Source organism: Myodes glareolus, chromosome 9, assembly GCF_982192425.1.
Source record: "Myodes glareolus chromosome 9, mMyoGla1.1, whole genome shotgun sequence".
Lineage (NCBI taxonomy): Eukaryota > Metazoa > Chordata > Mammalia > Rodentia > Cricetidae > Myodes > Myodes glareolus.
The window spans coordinates 87,701,720-87,726,077 of record NC_142034.1 but is presented as its reverse complement, the minus strand read 5'-3'; the positions used below and the strand labels follow the sequence as shown (position 1 = coordinate 87,726,077).

General features: G+C 45.4%; 1 protein-coding gene across 4 annotated transcripts in view; it reads right to left on the bottom strand.

Annotated features, from left to right (window-relative positions):
• The window catches only part of Tenm2 (teneurin transmembrane protein 2), a 1,241,175-nt gene that overhangs the window by 289,491 nt on the left and 927,326 nt on the right, over positions 1–24,358 (bottom strand). For all 4 annotated transcript variants that reach the window (XM_085694277.2, XM_085694278.2, XM_085694281.2 and 1 more), the window contains one exon: positions 3,453–3,687. In XM_085694277.2, the coding sequence (XP_085550403.1) occupies positions 3,453–3,687 (235 nt within the window). The remainder of the gene's footprint in view (positions 1–3,452; positions 3,688–24,358) is intronic.

The window sequence follows — 24,358 nt, the reverse complement described above, 5'->3', positions numbered from 1 at the left end:
ACTCCCACACCTGCTATCATACCCCCATGGGTAAGAAAATGACACTTCCCAAATCTCACCTTTTCAGCATTTGAATGAGTGAGTTCATTTAGCTCTCAGATGTTACCGACAATATAAAAAATGGTGGTCATGGGAACAAATGATCCACAATTGGGCTTGGATGTTCTCGATTTTTCTAGTTGGTAGACCCTTACTTACCTCTCAAAATGCAGATCTAGTAGCTTTTAAGCTGTGAAACTTTTTGTGTGTGTGTGTGTGTGTGTGTGTGTGTGTGTGTGTGTGACAATCACTCTGACTTTTATTCTTCCATTATCTATTATTATATGTAGTGGATTTTCTGTTCGCCTAACCCCTCCTTTGGGTTGTGTGAGACCTTAGAGAGGGGTGTGTACAATTTATTCATGACCCACTCAGTATCTCACATTGCTCTTGGGAATTCAGAACCTATCTGATAACAAGAGAGAAAATTAACGTTGTTTTTTAAAAAGATTAAGTAGGCTTGCTTCTGTGTAAAGTTTCTTTTCCCTTCTGCTTTCCATTTTTAAGGTTGGGCTAGCGAAACCACAGATACGTTGAAATTATATGCTGTACAGATTCACGTTCTTTGTTTAATTTTATTTGTTGTGTATGTGTGCATGTAATGCACATTTGTGGCTGTGCATGCACTTGTGGTAGAGGCCAGGTGTTGATGTTGGGTATTTTCCTTAACGGCTCTCTGCCTTAGCTTTTGAGACCTGGGACAGACGCATTGTCCATTGGGCTGACTAGTCAATGGCTTTCAAGGTCTTCCTGCTTCCTCTCACATCCCATCTCCAGCACTGGGGTTGCAGCTATGTGCTACTGTGCCTGGCCTTTCACAGGAACATGAGGGGTTTCAACTCTGACGCTCACACTTGTGCAGTAACTGTACCAACTGAGCCATCTCCTCAGCTCTTGGTTGTTTATTTGGGTATTAAGGATTGACCGACCCCAGCCTTGCATACACAAGGTCAGTCTTCATTCACTGAGCTACTTTTCCACGCCAGAATATCACAGGTTCTTAAAGCACTATGGCTTAATGCTAAAGTTTTTGTGTGCAGTTCCCCGTACTTTCAAGTTCTTTACATTTAGTTCTGCGAAGGCTGAAGTTGACTTGATTTCTGTGAGTCTTCCCAGTCCCTGGACAGACATTCTCAGCCTCTGATGTTTGGATCTTGAACACACTGAACAAAGAACTTCCAGGTGCTGCCTTCACCTCTTCTTTCTTTCAAATAGACTTCAAGGTTTTGGAGATCCTGCCTACGGGCAGAGTTCGCCTGTAACTTGCCTTTTCCAAGGACATCACTGAAGACTCCCAGCCCTTGGAGAAAATGCTACTTGTGCAAGGGCGCTGCAGAAGTACTCTAGAGAGCAGTGGGCAGGGGCTGAGAGAGCTTACCTCAAGACAGTGGTTAAGTGACCCACTGCTTTTGTGGGTCCTTTCGGTCATGTGCTCAACAAGGGGATCTTTTCTTGTAAGTGGTTCTTGACAATAAGTCTCCTAGGAAACTAACCAATTTCATCCAACAGCTAGGAGACAAATTTATAAGTATCCTTTTGAATATTTTTATTTTATGGTTTTATGCGTATGGTTGTTTTATGTGCATGGTTATCTGCGTTCCCCATACATGCCTTTGTGTATGTTCTTATAACCAAGGGGAGAGTATTTCCAAGCAGCAGCTGGTGGATCTGGTTCTGTAAATTGGACAATCTAGCACGCAAGACACATGCTTATGATTGTTCGCCCAAACAAACACCTCCCACTCGTATGTAAGGGGATCATGAGGGCGCTACCAGGTTCCCTCACAACTTACCATCACTGGGAAACCACAGACCCACTGCAGGAATGTTCCTTTACAACTAGACTCCACATCGCTGAAGAAGATACAATAATCATTTTTTTTAGACCTTGTTGGATGGCTTTCTGACTCCACTAAGATAAAGTTGGAATGTGTTAATGTACATTGAAAAATACATATTCGTGTACACAAGAAATGCACACTAAAAGCTTAATACCATTGGCAATCAGGCAGTCACACATCCTTCTCCCTCTCTTATCTCTTTCTACCCAGAAACGATTTCTCATATATAGTCATCTAGTAACACAAAGAAGAGATTGATAACAAACTCCAGAGTGGCTCATAAACACCAGGAGACAAAACAGAAAGATTCCATCTAGCTTGGTTGACCAGCAGCCTCTGCCGTAGCTCTTAGGATTGTTGCATTAGTGTAGATGTTCATAACTCTCTATTCTGTATAATCCATAGATAGCCCTCTTACGCCTCAACATCCTTTAATCTTTCAAAGATTCGGGCTGAAGACATAGGTGAAAACCATGAGTTAATTGCCAGAAGATGAAATGGAAGTGTGGTGTGAATACAGGAACCAGGGTGCCCCATCTACCAGTGCTCAAGATCTTGTTCTTTATACTTGAGAGACGCCCTAGAAGAGCAACAATTCCAGACGTTACCGCTGTCTCAATTGCTTCCAGGTGTGTGCGGAAAATCCACCAGCCATAACCAGAAACACTGTGGATTATTTGTCTTCTTCAAACCTAAGTTATTAAAGTTTAAAACTGACTTGAGAATTTCCTGCCGAGCCCATACAAACGGGTGTCTTGGTGGCTCTTTCGGAGAAGCAAACAACTGGAGTGCGCAAACCAAGAAGGTGTCTGGGGATGGAGCCACAAGGCTCTGGGCATCACAGACCAATGTTCTCATGGCTTTCCCTGTCTGTGTCTTGTCTACCACACTGTGTCCCTAGGATCTTCTTTAAGCCTACTGAGGAATGCAGGGTTTTCAGAAGACCAGAAGGGAAAGCAGGTAAGGGACAGAAGCAGAGAAAAATAAAACCGAGGCAGACCTGGGGATAATTCTGGATTCTCCCTTCCCAACACAAGTACCTCCCCATTTTGCTGTTTGTTTTTTGCCCACTTCCCTGTTTGCCCCAGAGCCACCAAGCTGTTAGTGTGTACAGGAGGGAGGAAAGTGGGCCAGCAGGTTGGATGAAATATAAATTAAAATTAGACTTCTGTCAGTCTGGAATTGGGGATTGTTTTCAAGGTCTCCCCAAACACTTAATTTCAAATGAGTCTTCATTTATTACTTCAAGAAAGGCCAAATGCATAATTTATCAGCTGCATTCAGTCAATATACCCTTATAAGCACGTTTCCCATGAGCCTTTGAGTAAAACTATGTTATGCTAATTCTATTAGTTGGGTACACAAAAGCTGTATAAGAAAGTAAACAAGCATTAAAAGGGGACACATGCGAACAAAGAAATACTGATCAACCTACTGTCCAGGGTCAAATTACCAAGGGACAAGGAGGCATTAAACTTGTCTCCTTATGCTGACAATGTCTCTCCAACAAGAACTAAGAGCCGCCCAGGGCCAGGTGACTCGGGTGACTTAGAGTAGAGGGAAGGAACTTACCGAGTCTCCAGTGGCACGTTGCTGTTCAGCACCCAGCTGTCCTGAAGCTGAACGGACTCCGGTGTGGTGGCCAGGTCATTGGGTGCTGGAGCTGGGGCGTGGATTTGGCTCCGCCGATTGGTCAGTGAGTTCCTGTTGAGGGAGTTGGCCGACGAGTGGTGATGAGACAGCGTGTGGTTGTGAGGAGGTGGCAAAGGGGGCCTCAGAGTTGACTGGCTGTGGTGGTTCGGAGGGCCTGGAAGAGAGGATGGAGAAACAGCCATCAGAATCTGCAGATTCCAGTCTCAGGAACCCTGCACCTGTGGGGTGGGGTTTACAGCCAAAGGGCCCACGTCCGTAGTGACTGCAAACCACAAACCAGAGGTTACAGGTGGGGCTGCCTAGAACATCCCAAAGTTATCAGTCACAAACAAATACTGTGCTTTGATTTGTATTTATTGATATGCATCAATTGGAGAGCAGAGAGGGTCGAGGCTAGATAAACCAGCTGGATCAGGGAGGGATGGTCCCTGGAATTATCTGATAATTGCAACGGAAGCGATAATATTCTCAAAGCTGGTTTGGTTTGTGACAAGTTTTTATTTCATTTCTTGGTAAAAACTTAAACAACAAACAACAAACAAATCCAGGTATTCTTGTAGAAATGGAAGATACAATAATGGCTGCAAGAGGCTGTACAGGTTGGAGGGCACAGAGAGTTACATAGGAAGACCAAGTTTTGGGGTTCTGCTACATAGTAGAGTCATTATAGTCAACTATAAAGTATATTTCCCACTGCAGGATGGTCTCTTGAATGTTTCATCACAGAGAAGTTCAGTGTTTCAGGTGGCAGGGATGCTAACTGCCTGGATTTGATCACCACACAGTGCACTGAAACTGCATACCATTTTTTTGTGTGTCAATCAAACACGGTTACTGAGCCAAACTGGCTCAGTGGGTGAAGTGCTTGCTGTGCAAGCATAAGGATCTAGATTTGGATTCCCAGAACACATGTAAAGCCAGACACAATAGTGCCCATCTCCAACCATAGCCTTTCTCCGGTGAGATGGGAGGCGGTGGAAAGGGAATTCCCGGAAAGTCTCAGGGCAGCAAGCCTAGCATATATCGCAGTGAACATCCAAAGACACTGTCTCAAACAAGGTGGATGGGGAGAAGTGATACCAGAGATATTGAACACACACACACACACACACACACACACACACACACACGGCGGAGAGTGACTTTGCATTGAAATCATGGTAGTGACTAGGTAAGGACGTGGATAGGATTGAACTGGAATAGTTGGAAGTGTTCTTCAGAGACTCCAGGTCAGTGTTACCGTGGCTTAAGGCAAACATGTCTCTTAAATGAGTAGGGGACCCTGAAGAGCTGTACTTTTGGATGAAGTTCCCTGGGTTTTTAAGAAGCCGACAACTCAAAGCAAATAGGTAAACACATAAATAGGTATAAAAACATATATGTGCCTGTACATGCTTCCTTTTTCTTCCTTCCTTTTCTTTTCTTTTCTTTTCTTTTTTTTTCTTTCTTTTTTTTTTTTTTTTTGAGAGTCGGCCAGCCCTCCCTGACTATTATTTTGAGAGCTCCTTTCCACTATGAGATGGCCCCAGGACAGAGTCTGCCGAGGGTTAAGGGAGATGTTTTGAAATCATGATCCTGGCTTCAAACCACATCCCATCTTGCAAATACTGAAATCCCCTCTCCTTGCAGGGAAAGCGCTCACATGAGATCTCTGCCACTGCAAAGGGCCCTGTGTAAATACCTTTACTCAGGATAGCCCTGTCCAAGGTTTCCGTAGCCACTGATTCTCCGTGGGCACAATGCGGTATTTTAAATGTAACGAAAGCAAAAGTGGTTTATGCTGCAATGTGAGACTATAATTTCCTTTTAATAGATGCTGAAACATGACTTTTAATTCATGTACTTGAGAAAGTCTATCTTTTTTTTTTTGAAGCCTCCAGTCAGTGTTGGCAGCTCACCAGGTGACTGCTGAGCCTTGTCATTTTGGCCCCTGCCAACTTTGAAAATCCCCAGCCCCTGCCGTCCTGGCTCTAAGAAGTTGGCTCAACTCATTTAAACAAGCAATTTGACACAAATTTCAAGTACTTGTCTCCTTATGTGGCCAGGCTACATCTCCAAAAGGTGTAATCTACATTCTGGGGTTCCTGTGAAGCGTTCCGCGGAGAAGACAACATGTCACAAAGATGCTAGGTTTGGAGCCACTGCCACCGACAAAAACAGAAAGGGGAAGGATAGAACAAAACTGCTCCTTGAAGTTAGTGTCTCTGGGTTGAAATTACTTGGGAATTTTTTTTCTAATGTTCAGAAAAAAAGACAACGAAAGCTAAAACCCAGCGGGAAATGCCAAGGTACGGTTGTATAGATTTTAAATCGTGTCCTCCAAATGAACCTGTAATTCATGTTTTACATTAGGCAGTGGTGACACTTTAAATACATCTTTGGTGGAGTTTCATAGCTGTAGCAGGCTATTACATATGCCGGCATTGTTGTCTGACTCGTAATGTGTTATTACGTCGTTATTTAGCATTTATCTGTCTCCTGTTAGTGGGGGAGAGGTGGGAAAGGGGCAAAGTGATGTAACAATGGTCTCTCAGAAGCATTCTCCAAGCCCCTCACACAGGGTTAATGAATTCTCATGCCTTTCTTTCCCCCCTCTCAACTCCAATCCAAGTGGTATCATTATTCCCCATTACTTAGGCAATTAAGAGACTTGCCTTGGGAAGATGAGGTGCACAGGTGAGAATCCGCGCTCCCTCTTCCGAGCCCTAACTTTCTGTCTTCCTCTGCCCCCGGCTCCCACCCCCAGCACTCTGGACCACACACTCTCTCCGAGTACAAAGAGGCCAAGTGAGGAATGCAATTCCCTGAAAGAGTTCCCAGCCCGTCTCGCTTCCTGTCTGCTCACCCCAGCAAAGCTTGCCTCTTCTCGCTGTGTGGCCTTTGCTTCACTGCCCATCTGTGTTAGGAGTGGGTGGAATTTCTGTGGCTGTGTGTGTGTGTGGGTGTGTGGGTGTGTGTGTGTGTGGTGTGAGGTCTCCAGGGGGTGATGTCTGGGGCAAGGGGAGAATGAGTTTGGCTGCTACATGGTATGATCCAAAGACACTAGGCAATGGGCATCCATATTAATTGGAAGAGAGGTCAAGAGTCTATTCTGTTTACCTGAAAGGAAGGCTTCGAACTTTCTGGAAAAAAAAAAAGCCCAGAGAAATAAGAGTAGGGAAAGCTGAGGGAACACTCAGTTCTTCATTCGCTTTACCCTCCTGTGAAGCAATATGTTAGTTCACTGCAAGGAGATTATTGATAGCAATGAAAGCAAACATTATCTGGCACCTCCCTGATGAAAAGTTCTTGCTACTGGTGCTCGCTTCCACAATGCTGACCGGAGTTGCTCATGTATCCATCTATCAGTGGCCATCTTTTCAGCTAGGTGCAGAAGATAGAAAAATGCTGACATTGCACAGAGTAGTTATGCTAGCACCAGGGGACACAGAGTGCGGAGACAATGGGTGGGATGGGCATGGAGTTGGAGGGCAAGGGAGAACAATCTGGAGAATTAGATTTGAGGGTTGAGCCTACCGCTTTCTAGTTGCAGAAAGCGGAGCATGCCACTCCCTTTTAACCCTCAAATTCTCAGTTTTACTCATGTGCCAAAGGGTGGAACGCAGCAGTGATGACCCAGTAAGATCACTGTGGATGAGAGAAAGGACAAAGGCATTGAACGTGCTCCCCAAGGGCCTGTCAAGCTACAAGCTCCTGCGTCGAGAACGCTCCGGTTCTTTCTGGGTTGAAAGATGATGGGTAAGAGAAACTGAAGCTGAAAAGGAACCCAGATTTCAAGCAACCCAGACTTCAGCTCTGCTGGTCAATGATTCCAGGTCAGTGACCGACAATGTGAATATTACGAAAATTCAATTGTGTTGTAGGACTCTAGACTTCTGAAACAAAACTCAGAATCGAAAGGAGTGCGTCTTCTGCTGCAACAACTGGTTCGAGGTGCGTGCTCCCAGCAGTTTCTCTAGAGCGCCATCAACCCCAGCGATCATCTAATACAGTAGTGGCCTTTGCTGTCCCTTGTTTCTGAGTCTTCATTCTGCTGTGTTGGTGACTCTCATTTTGACCCGGGTACCATGAGATCATTGTGGCAAATGTCCCTCTGATGACTCCAAGGCATCTTCTGTAGTCACCAGTGTTCATCATGGACCTTCTGGGATTTGCTGCCTGGGAAGGTTTTCCATTTGCTAAGATTCAAACAATGACTGTCAGCGTGCTTTCCTGCTTTCCAGGATTCTCAAGCACAGAAGAAGCCCTTCTCTAAAGTGACAGGCAGTTGCACTCTAGGATGAAACACAAAGGAGGAAAGCAGACTTCTAGGAGAACCATGACATCTACTCTTAGGTTACATTTATTGGGATAGCTGGTTGTGCATATCATTGATGCCTCTTCTAGAACATGGGTGCAAGATTACACAATAACGTAATTTAAATACAAATAACTGTATCTGGTGAGGGCTGATAGAGTGGCAGCCTGCTGAGTGTGCCCCTCCTGGGCAAAAGGCAACTGTTACTGAAGCTTTGTGCTGACGAGTTCCAAGGCACCTGAGGAGCTTAGACTGAGATCCTGGAAGACTCAGCCTGGGCTACATAGAAAGACTCTGTCTCAAAAGTAGATGTATCGCCACCATCATCACTATCATTATCATCATCATCATGAACAATGAGAACCAGGAGTTAGAAGTTAGTTCTGCATGACCATTCACCATAGGAAAAAGGAACTGTTGTAGTGGGTTCTTATCAAGACCTAAAGAAGTTGAATGGCCCAGGAACATGAAGTGGGTTTTCAGGAACGATGCTTCCCGTATGTGTAAGCACTACCGCTGTCTGCTCTGTGGCAGCATAGCCCAGGCTGCTGCAGTTTAGACTTTTCATGGCACACTTGTCGTTGGTTGACAACGACACACACACACAGCAGCCCTTTGCTTTGCCCTAAGTGCTTCTGGGTTGACTGATGAAGAAGAAAGCAGCCCTTCTCTGAGCCCTGGTAGTTCCAGGCTGTCTCTACCGACTGAGGTCTTGGCACATCTGTTCCCTCATTTGTTGACTTTGGCAAGGCTGCCCAAACACATGTGGAGGCAAGCAGCAACCCACACTTCAGCTAACGTTAAGGAAGAATTTTTTTAAAGCTAGGTAAACTAAAGGAGTCAATGGTTACTGATTGGCTATTGTTACTGTATTCTGCTTATATAAACAGTCGAGGGAGGCCTTCAGGCTGGGACTGTTCCTGCCCAGGGAGAGGGTACAGAGGGTGTGGGAGGGCAGGGACCAATGAAGACAGCTTTGTCTTGCCTTATAGTAAGTACCAATTTTTCTTGGTGATTAAAAAGGATGATAAAGTACATGCAAGAAAAAAAAATAATCGGGAAGTAGGGGCCTGCCTACGAGCTGATGGATCGCTCACTCTGGTGCTGACATGCCCACGGTTCGTCTTAAGTATTGCATCCCCCTCAGACCCAGGAATGACAAATTCACTAAGAACCCTCAGCCTTGTACAGATCTACCTCTTCTGAGTATGCTGAATCCCGACAACAACTTGAAGATGCTAGAAGTAGGGACGGTCTTGGCAGACTTTGGAGTGTTTGGTGGATGCAAATTGGCACGGGACACCATTCGTTTTGACCCTGTATGGGAGCCAGGGAAATGAGGGTGAAGATTTCAAAGAACAACAGCCTACGGTTAGGACTAAAAAAGGAGAGTGGATTGAACTGGAAGACAACTGTGCTGGCCGTGGGCCTTGAGTCTCTGTTCATGCGCTGGATACATAGCTAGCCACTGAAAAGCTACATTCTTCATTTCCAAGTCCGTCTCTTTGTCTGTAGAATGGGCATTATGAGCTTTTCTCTCTTATATGATCATTAAGAAAATAATATGAGATACTGTCAATTGGCACCTTGGATGAGCAAGATGGTTCAGCAGTCAACCGTGATGACCTGAATTCAAGCCCTAGGATCCATATCATTGAAGGAGAGAACTGATTTCTGAAAGTTGTCCCCTGGCAACTCCCACCCCAATACATACAATAAAATAACTAACGTAACCCCATTCTTGGCATTAGCAAGCTACTAATACATATTATGGTAAATACATATGATAGATTTTATATAACCAGAGATACTGACAATGACAACAGAAACCTGACAGAGAAACAATGACAGAGAAGCTTAGGCTCTCTGGAAAATTAAGAGCACTTCCTGGACTCTGGCCCCATTGCCTGGCTCTTTGAGCAGGCAGATCTTAGATGGAGGTGCCTAGTGAATTCACAGAGGCAAAACTCCCAAGCCCAGGCCCTGCTGACTTTAAATACAGCCTGTAAATGAGCAGCCTGTGAGTGTGGCATGGCCCCTGGCTGTGACAGACAGTCCCAAGACTGTAGTTCTGACTTGGGACTTAGAACAATTTATTTCCATATTCAAAACAAGTGTTGCTCCTGACAACAAAATGATAACATTGATTGAGGTTGCTGTGAATTAAGGCCCCCTTGTGTTGGTGCTGAGCCAGATGCTAGACATAACATGATTCCGTTGTACAGCGACTCACTGTTGTAGGGTATATAACACATCATCGCCGCACTACAGATACAGTGAGGGAAGCTCAGAGCAGCTAAGCCATATACCCACAGTCACACAGCTTAGTAAGCATCACAGAAGGCATCTGATTCCAGGTTTTCTTCCTCTCCCAGGCATGCAACAATGGGCCATAAGGCCGGAACACATTCACAAAACAAGGGACTAGACCCCAGCTCTGATGCTGTGTACTTAGCCATACAGAAAGAACATCTAGCATGACTCGGTTTGTGTGCATACACGCCTAAACGGCAGTCAAATCTATGAGACTTTGGAGAGAACCTCCCTCCCCCACCTTCTGCACTGCGTCTCCCTGCAGCTTGTGTCAGGAGAAATAGGACAGAACCACCAAGTCGCAGAGCACACTCCCTTTATGCCCTCCCCCAAGGCCCCCTCCCAGTCCTTCCGCTCTGGACTCCATCCCTGGCCTGAGTGATGAGCAGCAATTAGGTCTACAGAGGCAGGACCGAGGGCAAACTCTGTCCTGGCTCGTCCTGCCCTGTTCTGACCCACGGCACTCCGCCAACCCCCTAGGGACAGATGGATGGAGGGATCATCCAAATCCAGCCTCCTCCTGTGTTTGCCAAGAGATTTCCTGATTTGTCTCTAAATATAGGGTAGTTGGGGTGCTGAGCTTGCCCCCCCCTCCTTCCTCGCGTTAGCATTTGCTGAATGATTTACCCCCTTAAGAATGGACATGTATTTTCTCTTCCTGACCCATGTGTGTGGTCCTCCTGCCTTTCCAGGGCAGGCAAAACCATCAGCATTACTGTGTGGATATCTGTACACCGGTGCTGTAAGCTGGGGCCACAGCTCTTCAGAGGGAGGAGGGGGTGGGAGGAAGAAGGAAGGAAGCTTTTCAGGCTCCCAGCACCAACTTCGGTTAGTGCCTCTCTGCATGGGGGACACGCTGTCCCATAGGAAGGGTGATAACCTTGCTGGAAGGGCTCGGTCAGCCTGAGCAGAGGACCGTGGAAGGCAGGGGCTGTGCACATGTATAGGAAATGAGTACCTGAAATATCTGACCTCGGAGCTAAAAACCATGATGAGTGCATCTGTGCTCTGTGTCAACAGATCAACGTCATGGAGCAGAAGCATGGGAGTTGCTGCCGTGAGAAACTATCATCTGCAGGCTTAGAAAGCAAAGCTTCATCAGCGCTGCCATTACTCATGAGTGAGTAAGGTTGGAGGGCCAGCTGCAGTCTCTAAGTAGGAGGGAGTGTAAGTGTGGCTTGTGCCCTGAGATTCTTACATTGTTCATCTCAACACAATTGTCTGAAAGTAGGCACTGATCTCTGCTTTAAGGGTAAGGCAACTGAGGGGCAGGTTGGTTCAGTGACGGCAGTCTCGCCCCATAATGTGTCTCGAGCTGTGACGTATCTATGCCCCTTCTGGGAGGTGGCTTTTCACATTGAATACATCTTACTTAGAAACCCCAGTGCACGGCTCTATATTCTCTTGGGGCTCTCCCGTGTCCCACCTTGTCACATGAACTACTCTAGGAACGGGGTCTGTCTCTTCTGTTTCACATGCCCAGTAGGGGGACACAGTGTCTGATAGAGTTAGAGCTGGTTGAAGTGGGGAATGGACAACAGACTCCCTAGGGAGTTATAGTTGGAGAGCGTCATTGGAGAAGAATCAGGGATCTCTCAGCATTGACTGCTGGACTCAGTGGCAAGTCTTTCTTTAATTTTTCTTGTAGCTTTTTCCAGGGAGGTCCTGTAACAAAGAGGTAGCAGGATAGGGGAAAAGGTGACCTTGAATCCCTCTGACCTTGTTTTAGGATGTTTGTTCCTTGTTCTGCCTGGTCACCTCTTTGCTTCCAAATAGCCTAACTAAGCTATAATAATACGGACCTCTTTTAAATGTCTGTATTTCTTCCATACATTGACTAAGAGGTGCAACAATTCTGGTGTCTAATTTCAGAACACCCCTTAGCAATCCCTACCTCCCTCTTTCTCTCCTCCCTCCCTTTTCCCCTCAGGAAGTCTCTGGCAAATTCAAATCATTTTTTTTTGTCCTATAAATTTGCTTTTACCAGACATTACATGAGAATGAAGATTCCCTCTGGTTTATAGACCGTGATGTCTGGGATATTGTTTGTGGCAGAGCCCGTTGGAGTCCATCAGAATTAGATCTCAGATGGATACAACTTTCACAACCCACAGTACTTTTCCCCTAAGAGATAAAATGGCCTCCTCTAAAGCAGGTTCCTTGGGATGCTTTGTGGCAGGGCCCTTGATACTGTTAATACTTTTTGGATAGAGCCGGTCCTGGCCCCTGGAGAGTCAAAGGGACGACAAGGGTTTAAGAAGAAGCCTGTGGTTTGTTCTAGTGGATGGGCACGGGCATGTTGAAAGAATAGGACCTTTACTGCCCAGTCCAAGCCCAGCTGGGTACAGGCAGGGACTTGTGGAAGACAGGGGAAGGAGAAACTTGGCTTGGGTGCCCAGTCAACGACTGTCATGCGCTAAGTGGTTGATAGGGGGACCTAATGGTTCTGGGGTCAACCTACCCAAAAAGGTGAAATTCTCACATAGACAGGTCTAAAGAGACTTGAGTCCCAGCTGTCCCATCATTTTTATCATGCTCCATAATCAGTGTTTACTTGGCCCAACTCATTAGGAAAATATTCCTGAAGATAAAGTCAGCTTCACCGGATACCAAGCCATACACTCACATGCATGGACACACAGACGTAAAGACGTACAGACCCACAGACACACACATACAGAGACGGACAGACACACACACACACACACAAACACATAGACACTAGAAATACTCGAGAAGAACCTTTCCTTTCTAAAGATGCTATTTTATTGCCAAGTTCCATCTAAGCAGAGTGTGTGTGAGCATTTCCATAAATCTACATTACCCTAGGTATTTGGAGCTCCTCTGGGGAAGAAAAGTCTATCAGTAGAAAGTAATGATTTTGGGCTTTTCAATTGCCCTAAGGACCTTGACAATACTATTAAGACCCATGAACTCCCTGTCGAGAAGTTTAGGAGTGAAATTATTAATACGCCCAAACGTTGTGTTGATTGTTGCGCTGCAGCAGAAAATACTCTCCCTGTTATTTGACCTGCGTTATCACTCTCCTAAGCAGAGAATTGCATCGAAAATGTAAACTCTTCTCGTCCCAGCTCTTTCAATAGCTTTTCGAGGTCTTATTGGAAAATAAACTGGGAATAATTTGGATATTTCCCTACCTATGAAACATAATATTTTCCAAAGGCCCAACTATTTTTAAGGTGTGTGTGTGTGTGTGTGTGTGTGTGTGTGTGTGTGTAGATGCTCACAGTAGAATTCTTTTCCATTAAGCTAAAGTGTTTGATTATATTTTCCTTGGGGTAGATTTCCTCCCCTCCCTCCCTAACTCTTATCCTACCCCTCCCTCCTTCCCTTTCTTCCTTCCTTCCTTTTATTCCTTCTCCCTCCCTCCCTTCTTTCCTCCCTCTTTCTCATCCTCTCTCTTATTCCCTCCATTTCTTCCTCTTCTTTCCTATCCCCCACCACATTTGTTCCATGAATACAGTAAGATGACCAAAATAAAAGGACAACACAATAGTGCCTATAACGGGAGGCGCTGATGAGCACGGGTGGGGACAGGCTCTACTCGCTACCATTCAGGGGCAGCAAGTGTGAAGCGCCCCAGTTAAATGGCAAGGATGGGGAGAAAGGATCCTGGAGCGTTTTCACTTCAAAGCTCAGCAGAATTATTTACTATCTGGGTGACCTTTTCCCCAAATCTCTCCTGGTACATGCCTTATAGGGCAAGAGAACAAAAGTTGCTCCATACTATACAAACAGAAGTCAGCTGAATGTCAGCCCATGGACGGCGTCTCTTTTCTTGTCAAGGGAGAGCTGATGTAATGGGAGGTATAGGACTAGTGATAGAGACGTTTTAGAAATACTTTTTCTATCTTCAGAACAGACACACACATACACACACACACACACACACACACACACACACACGCATGCACGTACACACGCACACACTGAGAGTCAGAGCAAGAGTTTACTCCATACAAACAACCGAGTGCTTCCTGGGCTCTCTGAAGCATCATCCAATGCCGGGGACCCCGCGGCTCAAACGCTGTTGGAGAGTGCCCTTTGGGGTTTGCTCATGATTGATTGATTATTGGTTTCTTTCAAAGCTGTCTTGGAGTTGTTTACATCTTCCAATTAAAGTGGCTCAGGGCTCCGCCAGTGCTCATGGCCCTTCTTATGGACCTTGAGCAGAAGCACCCAGCAGCTGATCAGGGAATGTAAGAAAGCCTACCCCAGCCCAAGTGTCTGGCATAGTCACAGCAGGCACCAAACAGGAGGCCTATGTGTTGTGAAGCCCTTCCTTTTGTTGTAGGAAGATGAATTAATGCCCTTATGACCAGAGGCTCAGCTGCAGGGTTTTAGCCCCCGTTCATGAATCCAGTACTAGGGTTCCTTCAGTTTTTAAGTTCAGAGACCTTAATTGAAACCCCTAAACACTGAAACCTTCAAAAAATTACAAGGGATACCCTTCAAGACATTGGGGTGCGCGATCACTTTGAAACAAAACACCGAAGGCGCAGGAACGAATGCTCAGTACCGACAAGTGGGGCTGTATGAAGAAAATTCCCATACAGCGGAGGAAATGACCAGCAAACACAGCCCACAGAGGGAAAGGAAATCTCTACCAGCCACACACTAGACAACGGGCTAATATCCAAAATTTACAAGGATTTGCATAAGCTAAATATGAAGGGATTAAAACTGACAAATAACAAACAGGCAAATGAACTAAATAGGTAGTTTTCATAAAGAAAAAAAGAAAGAAAGAAAAAGAAAGAAAGAAGGAAATACATATATGGCCAACAACTATTTTACAAAGTGTTCAACTCAAGTTTCATTTCCATGATATCATGGAAATGCCAATTGAAATGACTTTGAAATATCACCATAGCCCAGCCAGGATGGCTGTCATCAACACACCTGACAGCAAATGTTAGAGGGATGAGGAGAGAAAGGAACCCGTATTTATTGTTGGTGGGGGTGCAGATTAGTGTGGCCATTGTGGAAAACTATTCAGCCACCCAGTTCTTTTCCCTCTGTATTTATTGCTGCTTTATTCACCGTATCAAAGAATTGGAATAAACCTATTTGCCCATATTGGACCACTGCTCATCTCTAAAGGAAAATTAAGTTAAAAGTTTGCAGGAACATGGATGGACTTCGAAGGTCCATCCTTATAATGTTACGCAAGGTCACATGATCTCAGAAAGACACAAACTGCAAGTTCTCTCTCATATCTGCAGTCTGGTCAATAATATATGTGTCTCTGTAAATAAACACACCCTGGGTCCGGTATAAAACGGAGAAAACAGAGCGAGAGGGATAAAGATAAGTGTATGAGGAAGGACCGAATGCAGGGAATGGGCAAGAGTTACCAAAGGGGCTAGAAAACAAATTATTTTCCTCCAGTTCTGACGTGGACCTTTTATTTTCGTGGTGGATAAATAAATAAAATATATTCAATACTGAAAGTGCAAAATTTAGTGTGGAACTTTGTGGCTTCCGTTTGGAATGGCTACTTGAACTACAGAGAAATTCACTGAATTGTAGCAAAGTGAATTTTACAATTCAAGGGTGTGATATTTTTATTTATTTACAAAAATCTTAATACATCTTACCTATTTAATAAATTTATTAAGACTTTTGTAAATAAGTAAGTTTATTAGATAAATCTTACATAAAAAGAAAAATCTTAACGACAAAAGAATATTTCCGGTGGTTCTAGGTTTGCATAGAGATTGTATTCAGGGCTCAGATACCTAACTTCTGTCTCCTCCTCCATCAAAGGATCCATCATCAAGGAGGGCTTATTCAGAAAAACAACCCGGCAAGCCCAAAGCTCTTAGAAGACGCGCGCACGAACAGCGGGAAACACCTAGGGAACACCCACATTTGTGGGCTTCTGCCTAGAACATTTCATTCTTTCTCGACAGAATAAATAAGGATGATGATGGCGCAGAACCTGTGCCTCAAAGATGATCATTTCTGTGGATTAAAAAAAAAAAACTTTGGTGGCTAAATACCTCTAGTACAAATAACGCTACTAAGAACAAGAGATTCTCTTATTTTCAACTCATGAATTACAGTGAGCAGCTGTGGATCTAACGGAAGATTAAAATGATAATTTTATATTATATATATTATCATGTTATATATATATCCTTTTCACATTTTCAGCTTACATGGGCTGTGAGAAAGCCATAAGAAAGCAAGCCATCTTGCAGCACAGTCCTCTGAGGAGCGCTCACGTTGCGATGAAAACCAGCAAGGGAAAGGCGTAGGTTTCCTTTCGCGTGGCTAGGCCCCATTCAGCTTCAGTCCCTCTTTGGTGAGACAAGTCCCTGGTAGCATCCAGACACGCCACTTTCTCTGGTTCCTTTCAGAGCCACGCCGGTTGCTCTGTGAGGGCAACCCACCGCGGAGCGACTCCCGGCCCGCCTGAGCTGTTCATCACATTTAGATGGTCTAAGTCATGAATTAGCAATTTGTTTCTCAGGGCTTCTTGCGTTCCCGAAACAGCCTCGTATTTATCACCTCAAATGGGATCATTCTTAACTCCATAATGTGGAGAGGGAGTCATCCTTCACGGGAAGTAATCAGATTTGGAGGAGAAAAATAATTGTCGTTTCTAAGACTGCCTATTGGACACTCTGACGGTGTGGTCTGGGAAGGGGTTTCTTGATCAGAGGACATTTGATTGAGACCAGAAGGGTCAAAGGAGAGCCGTTCTACCATTGGGAAGAACAATGTGTAGGCAGAGGAAGCTGAAAGAACAAAGTCATTTCACAACTGACGGGGCATTAGGACTGCGTGCAATCTAGCCTAGCTTTGTCTCTCCCACTTAGTTTCAAGCCTTTTTCTGCAAGAAAACACGGACGCAAATAAGAAAGGGCCCAGATCCTCATGGCCTCTGCCTCGGGCCTTGTGCACTTGCCGAAGCCTTAGCCTTGGGGATCCAGATAATTGAGTAGCTCTTTTCTTAGTCTGCATGTCTGAGCTCAGATGTCACCTTGAAAGATACTCCCAGGAGCCCTCTTGTCCCCCTAACTTTGTTTCCTCTGTCTCTGATGTCCATTAGCATCCGGAAAAAAGCATCTTTTGGCACTAGAAAGTAAACAACACGAAAGTAAAGCTACTATTTTATTCTGTCTGGAATCCATGGTCCTGGACTCTCCTGTAGGCATAATATATGTTTTCTGGACCAATTAGTTAGGCACTATACATAGACAGGGGCAGTGAGAGCGAAAGGATCAAAAAGCCATCCAAATTCCAACGGAAAAGAGACTATTTCTGAGAGGCAACTCCATGGTGTCATTTTCTCCAAACCTCAAAAACGCGAACTCTTTCAAAGTTCAAGAAACAAATCTATGTGGGTATCTTTGCCAAAACACAACTCGAGCTCACGCAAACCGGAGCAATTTTTTCCCTTCTTGCAGTAACCCAAACATGACAACAAGTTCCGTACAAGCAGAAATCCCCACGGAGGGAAGGAGGGCAGAGGCCTCCCACACACCCAAGTGGGAATGGCACGTTTCACTTCCAAACCAACTAACAGCATCTCCTGTGGCCCTTCCTGCCAGCGGAAAGTGTTAGCTCTCCATCACCAACCCGTTGCATTAAAATATCTTTGCTGCGGGCTAGCTTCGGATGCACTGAGGCAGGGTGAATCTGGGTTCATCTGTGTAGCTGTTGATGTGCGAAGTAACAGGACTGGATAGGAAGAAAAGGGGAGTGTGGCTCAGGAATTCCCTATCAAAGAGAAGCCTGAGTGGAACTCTACCTCCTTCAAGCAGCCTGCTCGCCACAGAGGACCCCAAAAGGTGCTCATCTCGTTGACTATGCTAATGCATATAAGGAATTTTGTGGCTGCCCTGCTCCATGTTTAACACTACAACACCTTGCCACAGGGTGTACTGAATGATGGCCACTGCTCCCATTTAACCGGTTAACTCTTTACAAGCCTTTCCAACTTAAGCCTGGCATATTGAGATTTTCATCCCGTGGGGTTCTCGCTCTAAAGAGCTTAGCACATTCTTATATAAGGAGTCGTTTGATAAGTAAATGTATCCCGTGACAGAAATCCAAAGGAGGGACAGCCCTCTCCACAAGATTCCCTTTGCTTTCTTACGCACTAAATTCCACAGGAATAGCAACCTGTGACATCAGCTCTCAGCATGCTGTTTTTTTTTTTAAATCTAGCTTCTCATTCATTTTCCTCATTTGCATCTCCATTTGCTCGGATGTTCATGCGGCAGTCAATTATCAAACACCTACCCTGGGTGCAAGGGCTTTTCAGGGTCCCTAGTCCTGGTGTGTAGGAAGGCAGGGAAAAAGACATGTCCAATGCTCACGAACTTCTATGCAAGCCACATGCCACGCTACCTTTTGTCTCCTTGTGGACATGAACTAGGAAGATGCCTCTCTTTTCCGTGCACATCTTTATTCGACCTGCATCATCACTTATGAAATGAAAACGCATACTGTTTTGAAAATGTTTACACACACACACACACACACACACACACACACACACACACACACGGTATATCACCACCCTCAGCCTCCCCCATCCTGATCTTATCTTCTAAGCTAAGTCTCCTTCCTGCTGGCTCTACATACACACGAGTCTGAAAGTATACAGTTTTTTTTGCCAGCGTACCATTGAAAGGATGCTCTACAGCACACAGAGGAATTCACGAGAATGTTAATTATTACCTGTGGAGAGAAACTATAACATTTTGATTCATTTGTGTTTTCAGCTGAATGTGGTATTTATCAACGTCTTTTATGTTTAATTCTAGATAATAGAGCATGGCGAACTGGAGTCCTCAATTACGCGCATGGAATACGCGTATGATATATCGTTTTTCTCTACAAGGCTCAGACTTGCGAGCAATCCCTGCTCTAGATTCTAAGTGTCTGGGGAAGGTCTTTGCCAGAGACCTGTAGGAGCCACCTGGCCTTCAAGGTACTCTCCGTGAAAAGGAGCAAGACATCTGCCGCCCTGGGGCAAGATGGAAACCAGGGGTGAAGCGGTCTTGGCTGGTAACCTCCGATTGCCTGCCTGCTCAATCTGCACACCTCGTAGCCTGAGCCTCATCCTACCGACTCCCATACAAGGCACATATACCATCCAGTGGTTTTTATAATGGAAATACATGTGGAACGGCACCAAGAAGAACCAAAACAGATGATGCCGAAAAACAGGCAGACGCCTCACGCTTTTTTAGGAAAGAGTGAACGGAGGGGACAGAAAGCTAAACGACCTAGAGAATTAACTCAAAGTAACAGAACGTCATCACTGGAAAGACATTTTTCTTTGGGCAGACGGCAAAAGTTACTTTTATACCGTGACGAGATGGGATAAAAACACGGAAACAATACGGGCATCCCGGACCGGATGTCTTACAACAAGAGAGCGGGCAGGCAAAGTGTCATAACCTCCATATAGTGGAATATTATACAGTGAACAAAAGGATCACATAGAATTAGTAGCGATACACTGTGAACTTTAAAGCTGCCGAGGAGACTGATGTCAGAAAACGGTGAGTATGAGAGATGACGGAGGAGCCTATCCAAAACGTATATGGAAACATGGTGTGTGCTGCATACATAACAATCATAATATAATCTATGCAAGTTTGAGAATTATATGACTGGAAATTAACTACGACAAGGGAATGAACTATTGCTGTACACACCTGCTTGGACACACCCCAACAGCCCTGTGCCAGACTAGAGAAGTTCGTTTCAAAAGGCTGCACATTGTATGATTCCGTTCTATGACAGCCTCAAAAAGGCACACTCTAGTAGCAGATTCGTGCCTGCCAGGGGCTGGGACTTGGTGGTGGGACATGATTGGAAAGAGGAGTGCGGAGGAGGTTTTCACGTGGGTGGAGCTGTCCTAGGCTCCTCTGCAATGAAGGCGCAGAACCATAGGCAGCAGAGCCGATTTCACGGAGTGTGAATCTAACTTAATCCTTCTTTGTTTTGAAAAGTGCTGAGGATTGAACCCAGGACCATGTGCAGGCTAGGCAGGTCCTTTACCATTGAGCCTCTTCCTATACACTGAGAGCCAGTTTTAAGAACAGGACAGAATCATTTGAGTCTATAAGGAGAAGTGTGTCAAAGAGACAAATTTTAGACAGCTCCTGAAAAATGAGGAATTAAAATCACCCTAGAACTCAAAAATCTGAACAACAAATGATCACCTCTTCAAAAAAAAAAAAAAAAAAAAAAAGCACCGAGAAAAGAAAATGGGGACCAGCATCTGAGTAGAAGTCTTCTTGGCATATTGCTAATCATTTTTCTGAATTCATTTGAATGCCGTTTGCCGAAGCTCGGGCTTCCATTGCAAGCTGATAAGGAGCAGTAGTGCGCACGACGGGGAGATGGCTGTGCCCCCACCGTCCCTTCGGCTCCTCTGCTGACACCCCACGCCATCCATAACCTTGCCGAAGCGTTGCTACATTATTCATCACAGCACGATTATTAGTGGACGAGAAACAAATTACAAAGCTTCCCAAGCTGCTCCACTGCCTAACTGCGCACAAGGCAGTTTTCCAAGGGACAGAAATTGGTGCCCAGGAAGAGGAACTTCTGCTTGTCTTAGGCATTTCCGAACAGACGAAGTGGTGGGTTCTGGGAGAGGGGTAGGAAAAGGAAAAGTAAAAAAAAAAAAAAAAAAAAAAAAAAAAATGAAGACGATATGGAAAGACAAAGGTTCTAGAATTATTTAGAAAGAGACCAAAGGGGCAGAGCAGGAAAGGGATGGGCTGAGAGAGGGAGGGAGTGACCTTGCCCTGTTGAATGTCATGGCTCAGCACTGCCTGTGTGGGTTTAGGAATGTTCAGGAGATCCGAGTCACGTCTACATCTAAAATCACCTGGATGCTTCTAGGTTCTGTGTTTTGATTGTCAGCAGCCAGCATACAATTTCTTATTTTTAAAGTCTCTGAACCTACAGAAATGTTGTCTTGACTGGCATCTACCTGGGGGGCCAGAGTGGGCTTTTCCCCTGTACAGTCTCCCGGAACTGCACATGGGTGCTATCTTCCTACCCATCACCCACATTCTTTACTGTTTTTGCCATTTTGCACGGGGTTGGAGGGGGGGGGCTGTGACCCAGTCCAGGGTTTGTTACAATACTGATGGCCAACAACTGCCTATTGGATCACGGTTTCCAATAGCAACAGTTTAACCTGGGGAAACAGGTGTGGCATAATTAGCCTGGCTGTTGGTGTGACTTTTGCACCTGTGACCCACACCAGTCCAGTCCGCCCGAGCCCAGGAGGCCTCCTAAATGATGGGGCTGGGGATTCACAGAAAGAAGAGGGACAGACAGAAGAGTAACACTGTCTCCCTCACTGCAGGGGCCTTGGCTCATGAGAGCCTGTCCCAGAAAAGGGGACTGGAGAAAACTCGGCGAATGCTAGCAGGGATATGATAACTGCAGAATATTCTGCCGTAAGGACATTGTCAGGCTTGAGACTCTCCCGGCTGGTATGTGACTTTCTCCCTCTTCCCTCCATGGGCACCACACTTTCCCCAGCTAAGTCCTTGTCCCTTGGGTGTTTAGGGTGTTCTGACCTTTCCCACAAACACTGTTAAGAACAACACGACTAAAACATCATCCACTGCTCTCTTTTCCTCACGGTCTTTCTCTGCTTCAGATCTCATAGTCAGTAAAAGCCACCCGCTGCCTACCTGGGCGATCCGAGGGTGGTGTTTCCCGCACGCCGGCCTGCCTTCCGGGAATTATGCCAAGTCTTCTCTGTTGTGGGAGTTGGTGCTGGCTGTCCGTGATGCCGAGTGTCTAAATACCAGGCCCTGGAAAGTCTCAGTTTCCCCGCTCAGTGGAGTTTGCGTCCCACACCAAGAATACCTTGCAGGAGCACGGGAAGGCTGGAGCAATGCGGCAAGCTGAGAGGCAGACAGGCAGGTGCTATCTTTGCCTTGTCTCGCAGGAATAACACTGCCAGTCTGGTTAATACCCAGAGGCTCGCGGCGTGTCTCATTGCTCCAGCCAAACTCCCTCGTCCCAGTTTCTTCCTCTGAAGCAGCCCTTTCTCCGTGTTACATCAGTGACTGGACTTGTCAGCAGCGCTTGTTTTCCAGGGGGAGCAGCCCTTCTCAGGTCCTTGCTTTTAGAGGCGACAACAAATGTGGCATCTCTGCACTCCCAGTAGGTTACATTTTGATCAGGAGATGAGGTATGATTTGAAACTGAGGAGTTTCAAAGGAAATTTCAGGAGAGTTATATGGAACTCTTCCCTTCCGGGGGAAGGGTGGGGCGGTCCTGAGTTAAGACTCGGTTGTTCTTTTCCATATAAGCTCTTAGAGTTCAGGAACAAAGCAGTTAATGTCATAGGGTATTGGGAGTGCAAAACGTTTATTTGAGGTAGGTAGTAGGAGCTGATGTGCTATGGTGTGAGCAGGGGTGATTCTTCTCCAATCAGCTTCTCTCAGCCTCAGCGAAGTGAGGAATCCAGAGGTAAAATATGTATTCTGAGGGAAGTCAATAGTTCCAGCTTCATCTGACGCATAGAACTGGTTTCCTAAATCTGGGTCAACCGGAACTTCCTATGAGGTGTAATCTCAGATGCTCCCGCCAAATTCATACCTTCCCGAGGTCTCCTTTAACATTCATTTCTCCATGTATTCATTACTAATATCAGCAACTGTGATAAATAATAGTTGACTTCTTCTAAGCACTTACTACTTGCCAAATTCTGTGAAGAAATTTCCATGAATAATCATAGGACGTGGGAGGTCCCCCTATTATGCGGACGGAAGACCCTGAGGTTTTGAGAGGTTAAATAGCTGGCCTCAAGTCCTGGCTGCGGTGGTCCTGTGGCTCTTGTCCCAGGTCGTGCCTACGCTTCTTCATCACACGCTACTCAGAACTGACATGGCCCAAACTACTGAACTTTTCATATCATCGAAACCTACTGCCCGCAAGCGTTTGATATTTCTGTTTAACCACATCACATAGATAGATTAATTCAAAATTGGAAGCTGGATTTGGCTGAAGTTTTAGAGAGGGCATAATGAGCATGATTCCCATTTAATTAATGACTGACAACTGAGGAAGGACAGAAGTGTATCTCTGAGTCTCCCTTTGATGCGTTCTGTGCCCTTTCGTGAGGTCAGCCTGCCAATCTAGGGGCTGCTTCTGGACCTAATTTCCTACACCATCACATCCCCCTCTACTTTTTTGCCTTCGCCTCTGAAGTTCTTGTTCAAAGGAGCATTAGATCTGCTTAACACTGCATCAAACGAGGACCAAACAGGACTCCAGACAGAGGCCTAACAAAGCCCAGAGCTAAAGCTTCCAAAACTGAATTTGGAAATTTAAGAGGGAATTTAAGGAACTTATTTCTCCATTTGGGGTTATAGTCCAGGACACCAAAATTGCTAGAGGCTTACCAGAAATACTTGCTGTGCATTCTTGCTAGCTTCTGCACAAAGACTTTCTTCCCCGGGGGGACAGAACAGTAGAGGGCGAATACAACCACGTGGAGAATGGACAATAGACACCAGCTGGCTTTGCGGCCATGGCTGCCAAAAAGAGTCTCTTTCTAGAAGGGTTTTCTGGGTGATGTACTGGTGGCCGTGGGCCATGGTAAAAGATGCAATACTTGGCTCAACTTTGGAGTTGTCAAAGTGTGGTACAGGACCATATTCTGGCCCCGGGGTCAGAATATTTCATACAGTTTTGAAAAGCTGTAAAATAGGATATGTGATAGATATCACAGCGGCTCACAAAGGGCAAGAGAATCTCAACTATCTGGTCCTTTATAAAAAAGTATTTTCTCACCTTTGACTGGATGGGTCCTGGGAGGTTTTCTGGAGACAGAAGTGCATGGATGTCTTACAAACTGGATATCTGCTGAGTATTACATCTATGCCTGTGTTTATTCCATGTACGGGCATATTTGTTTGGACAAACGAATGATGAAATAACAGACATAATTGGTAAGTCGGTAAGTGTTGATCCCGGACTCCCGCTCCGGCTCATTCCACCAGACTGATACCTGAAGTAAACATACGCTTTCTTTAAATCAGACACACCCACTCTAGCTCATTAGAGGAACAGACAGTGGGAGGGCTCAATACCACTAGACAACAACGAGACTTCCTTCTTGGCATATAATGGCCGCATGTTCCATCTAGTTGCAATCAATCTGTAGAGGACCGAGACATTCAAATAT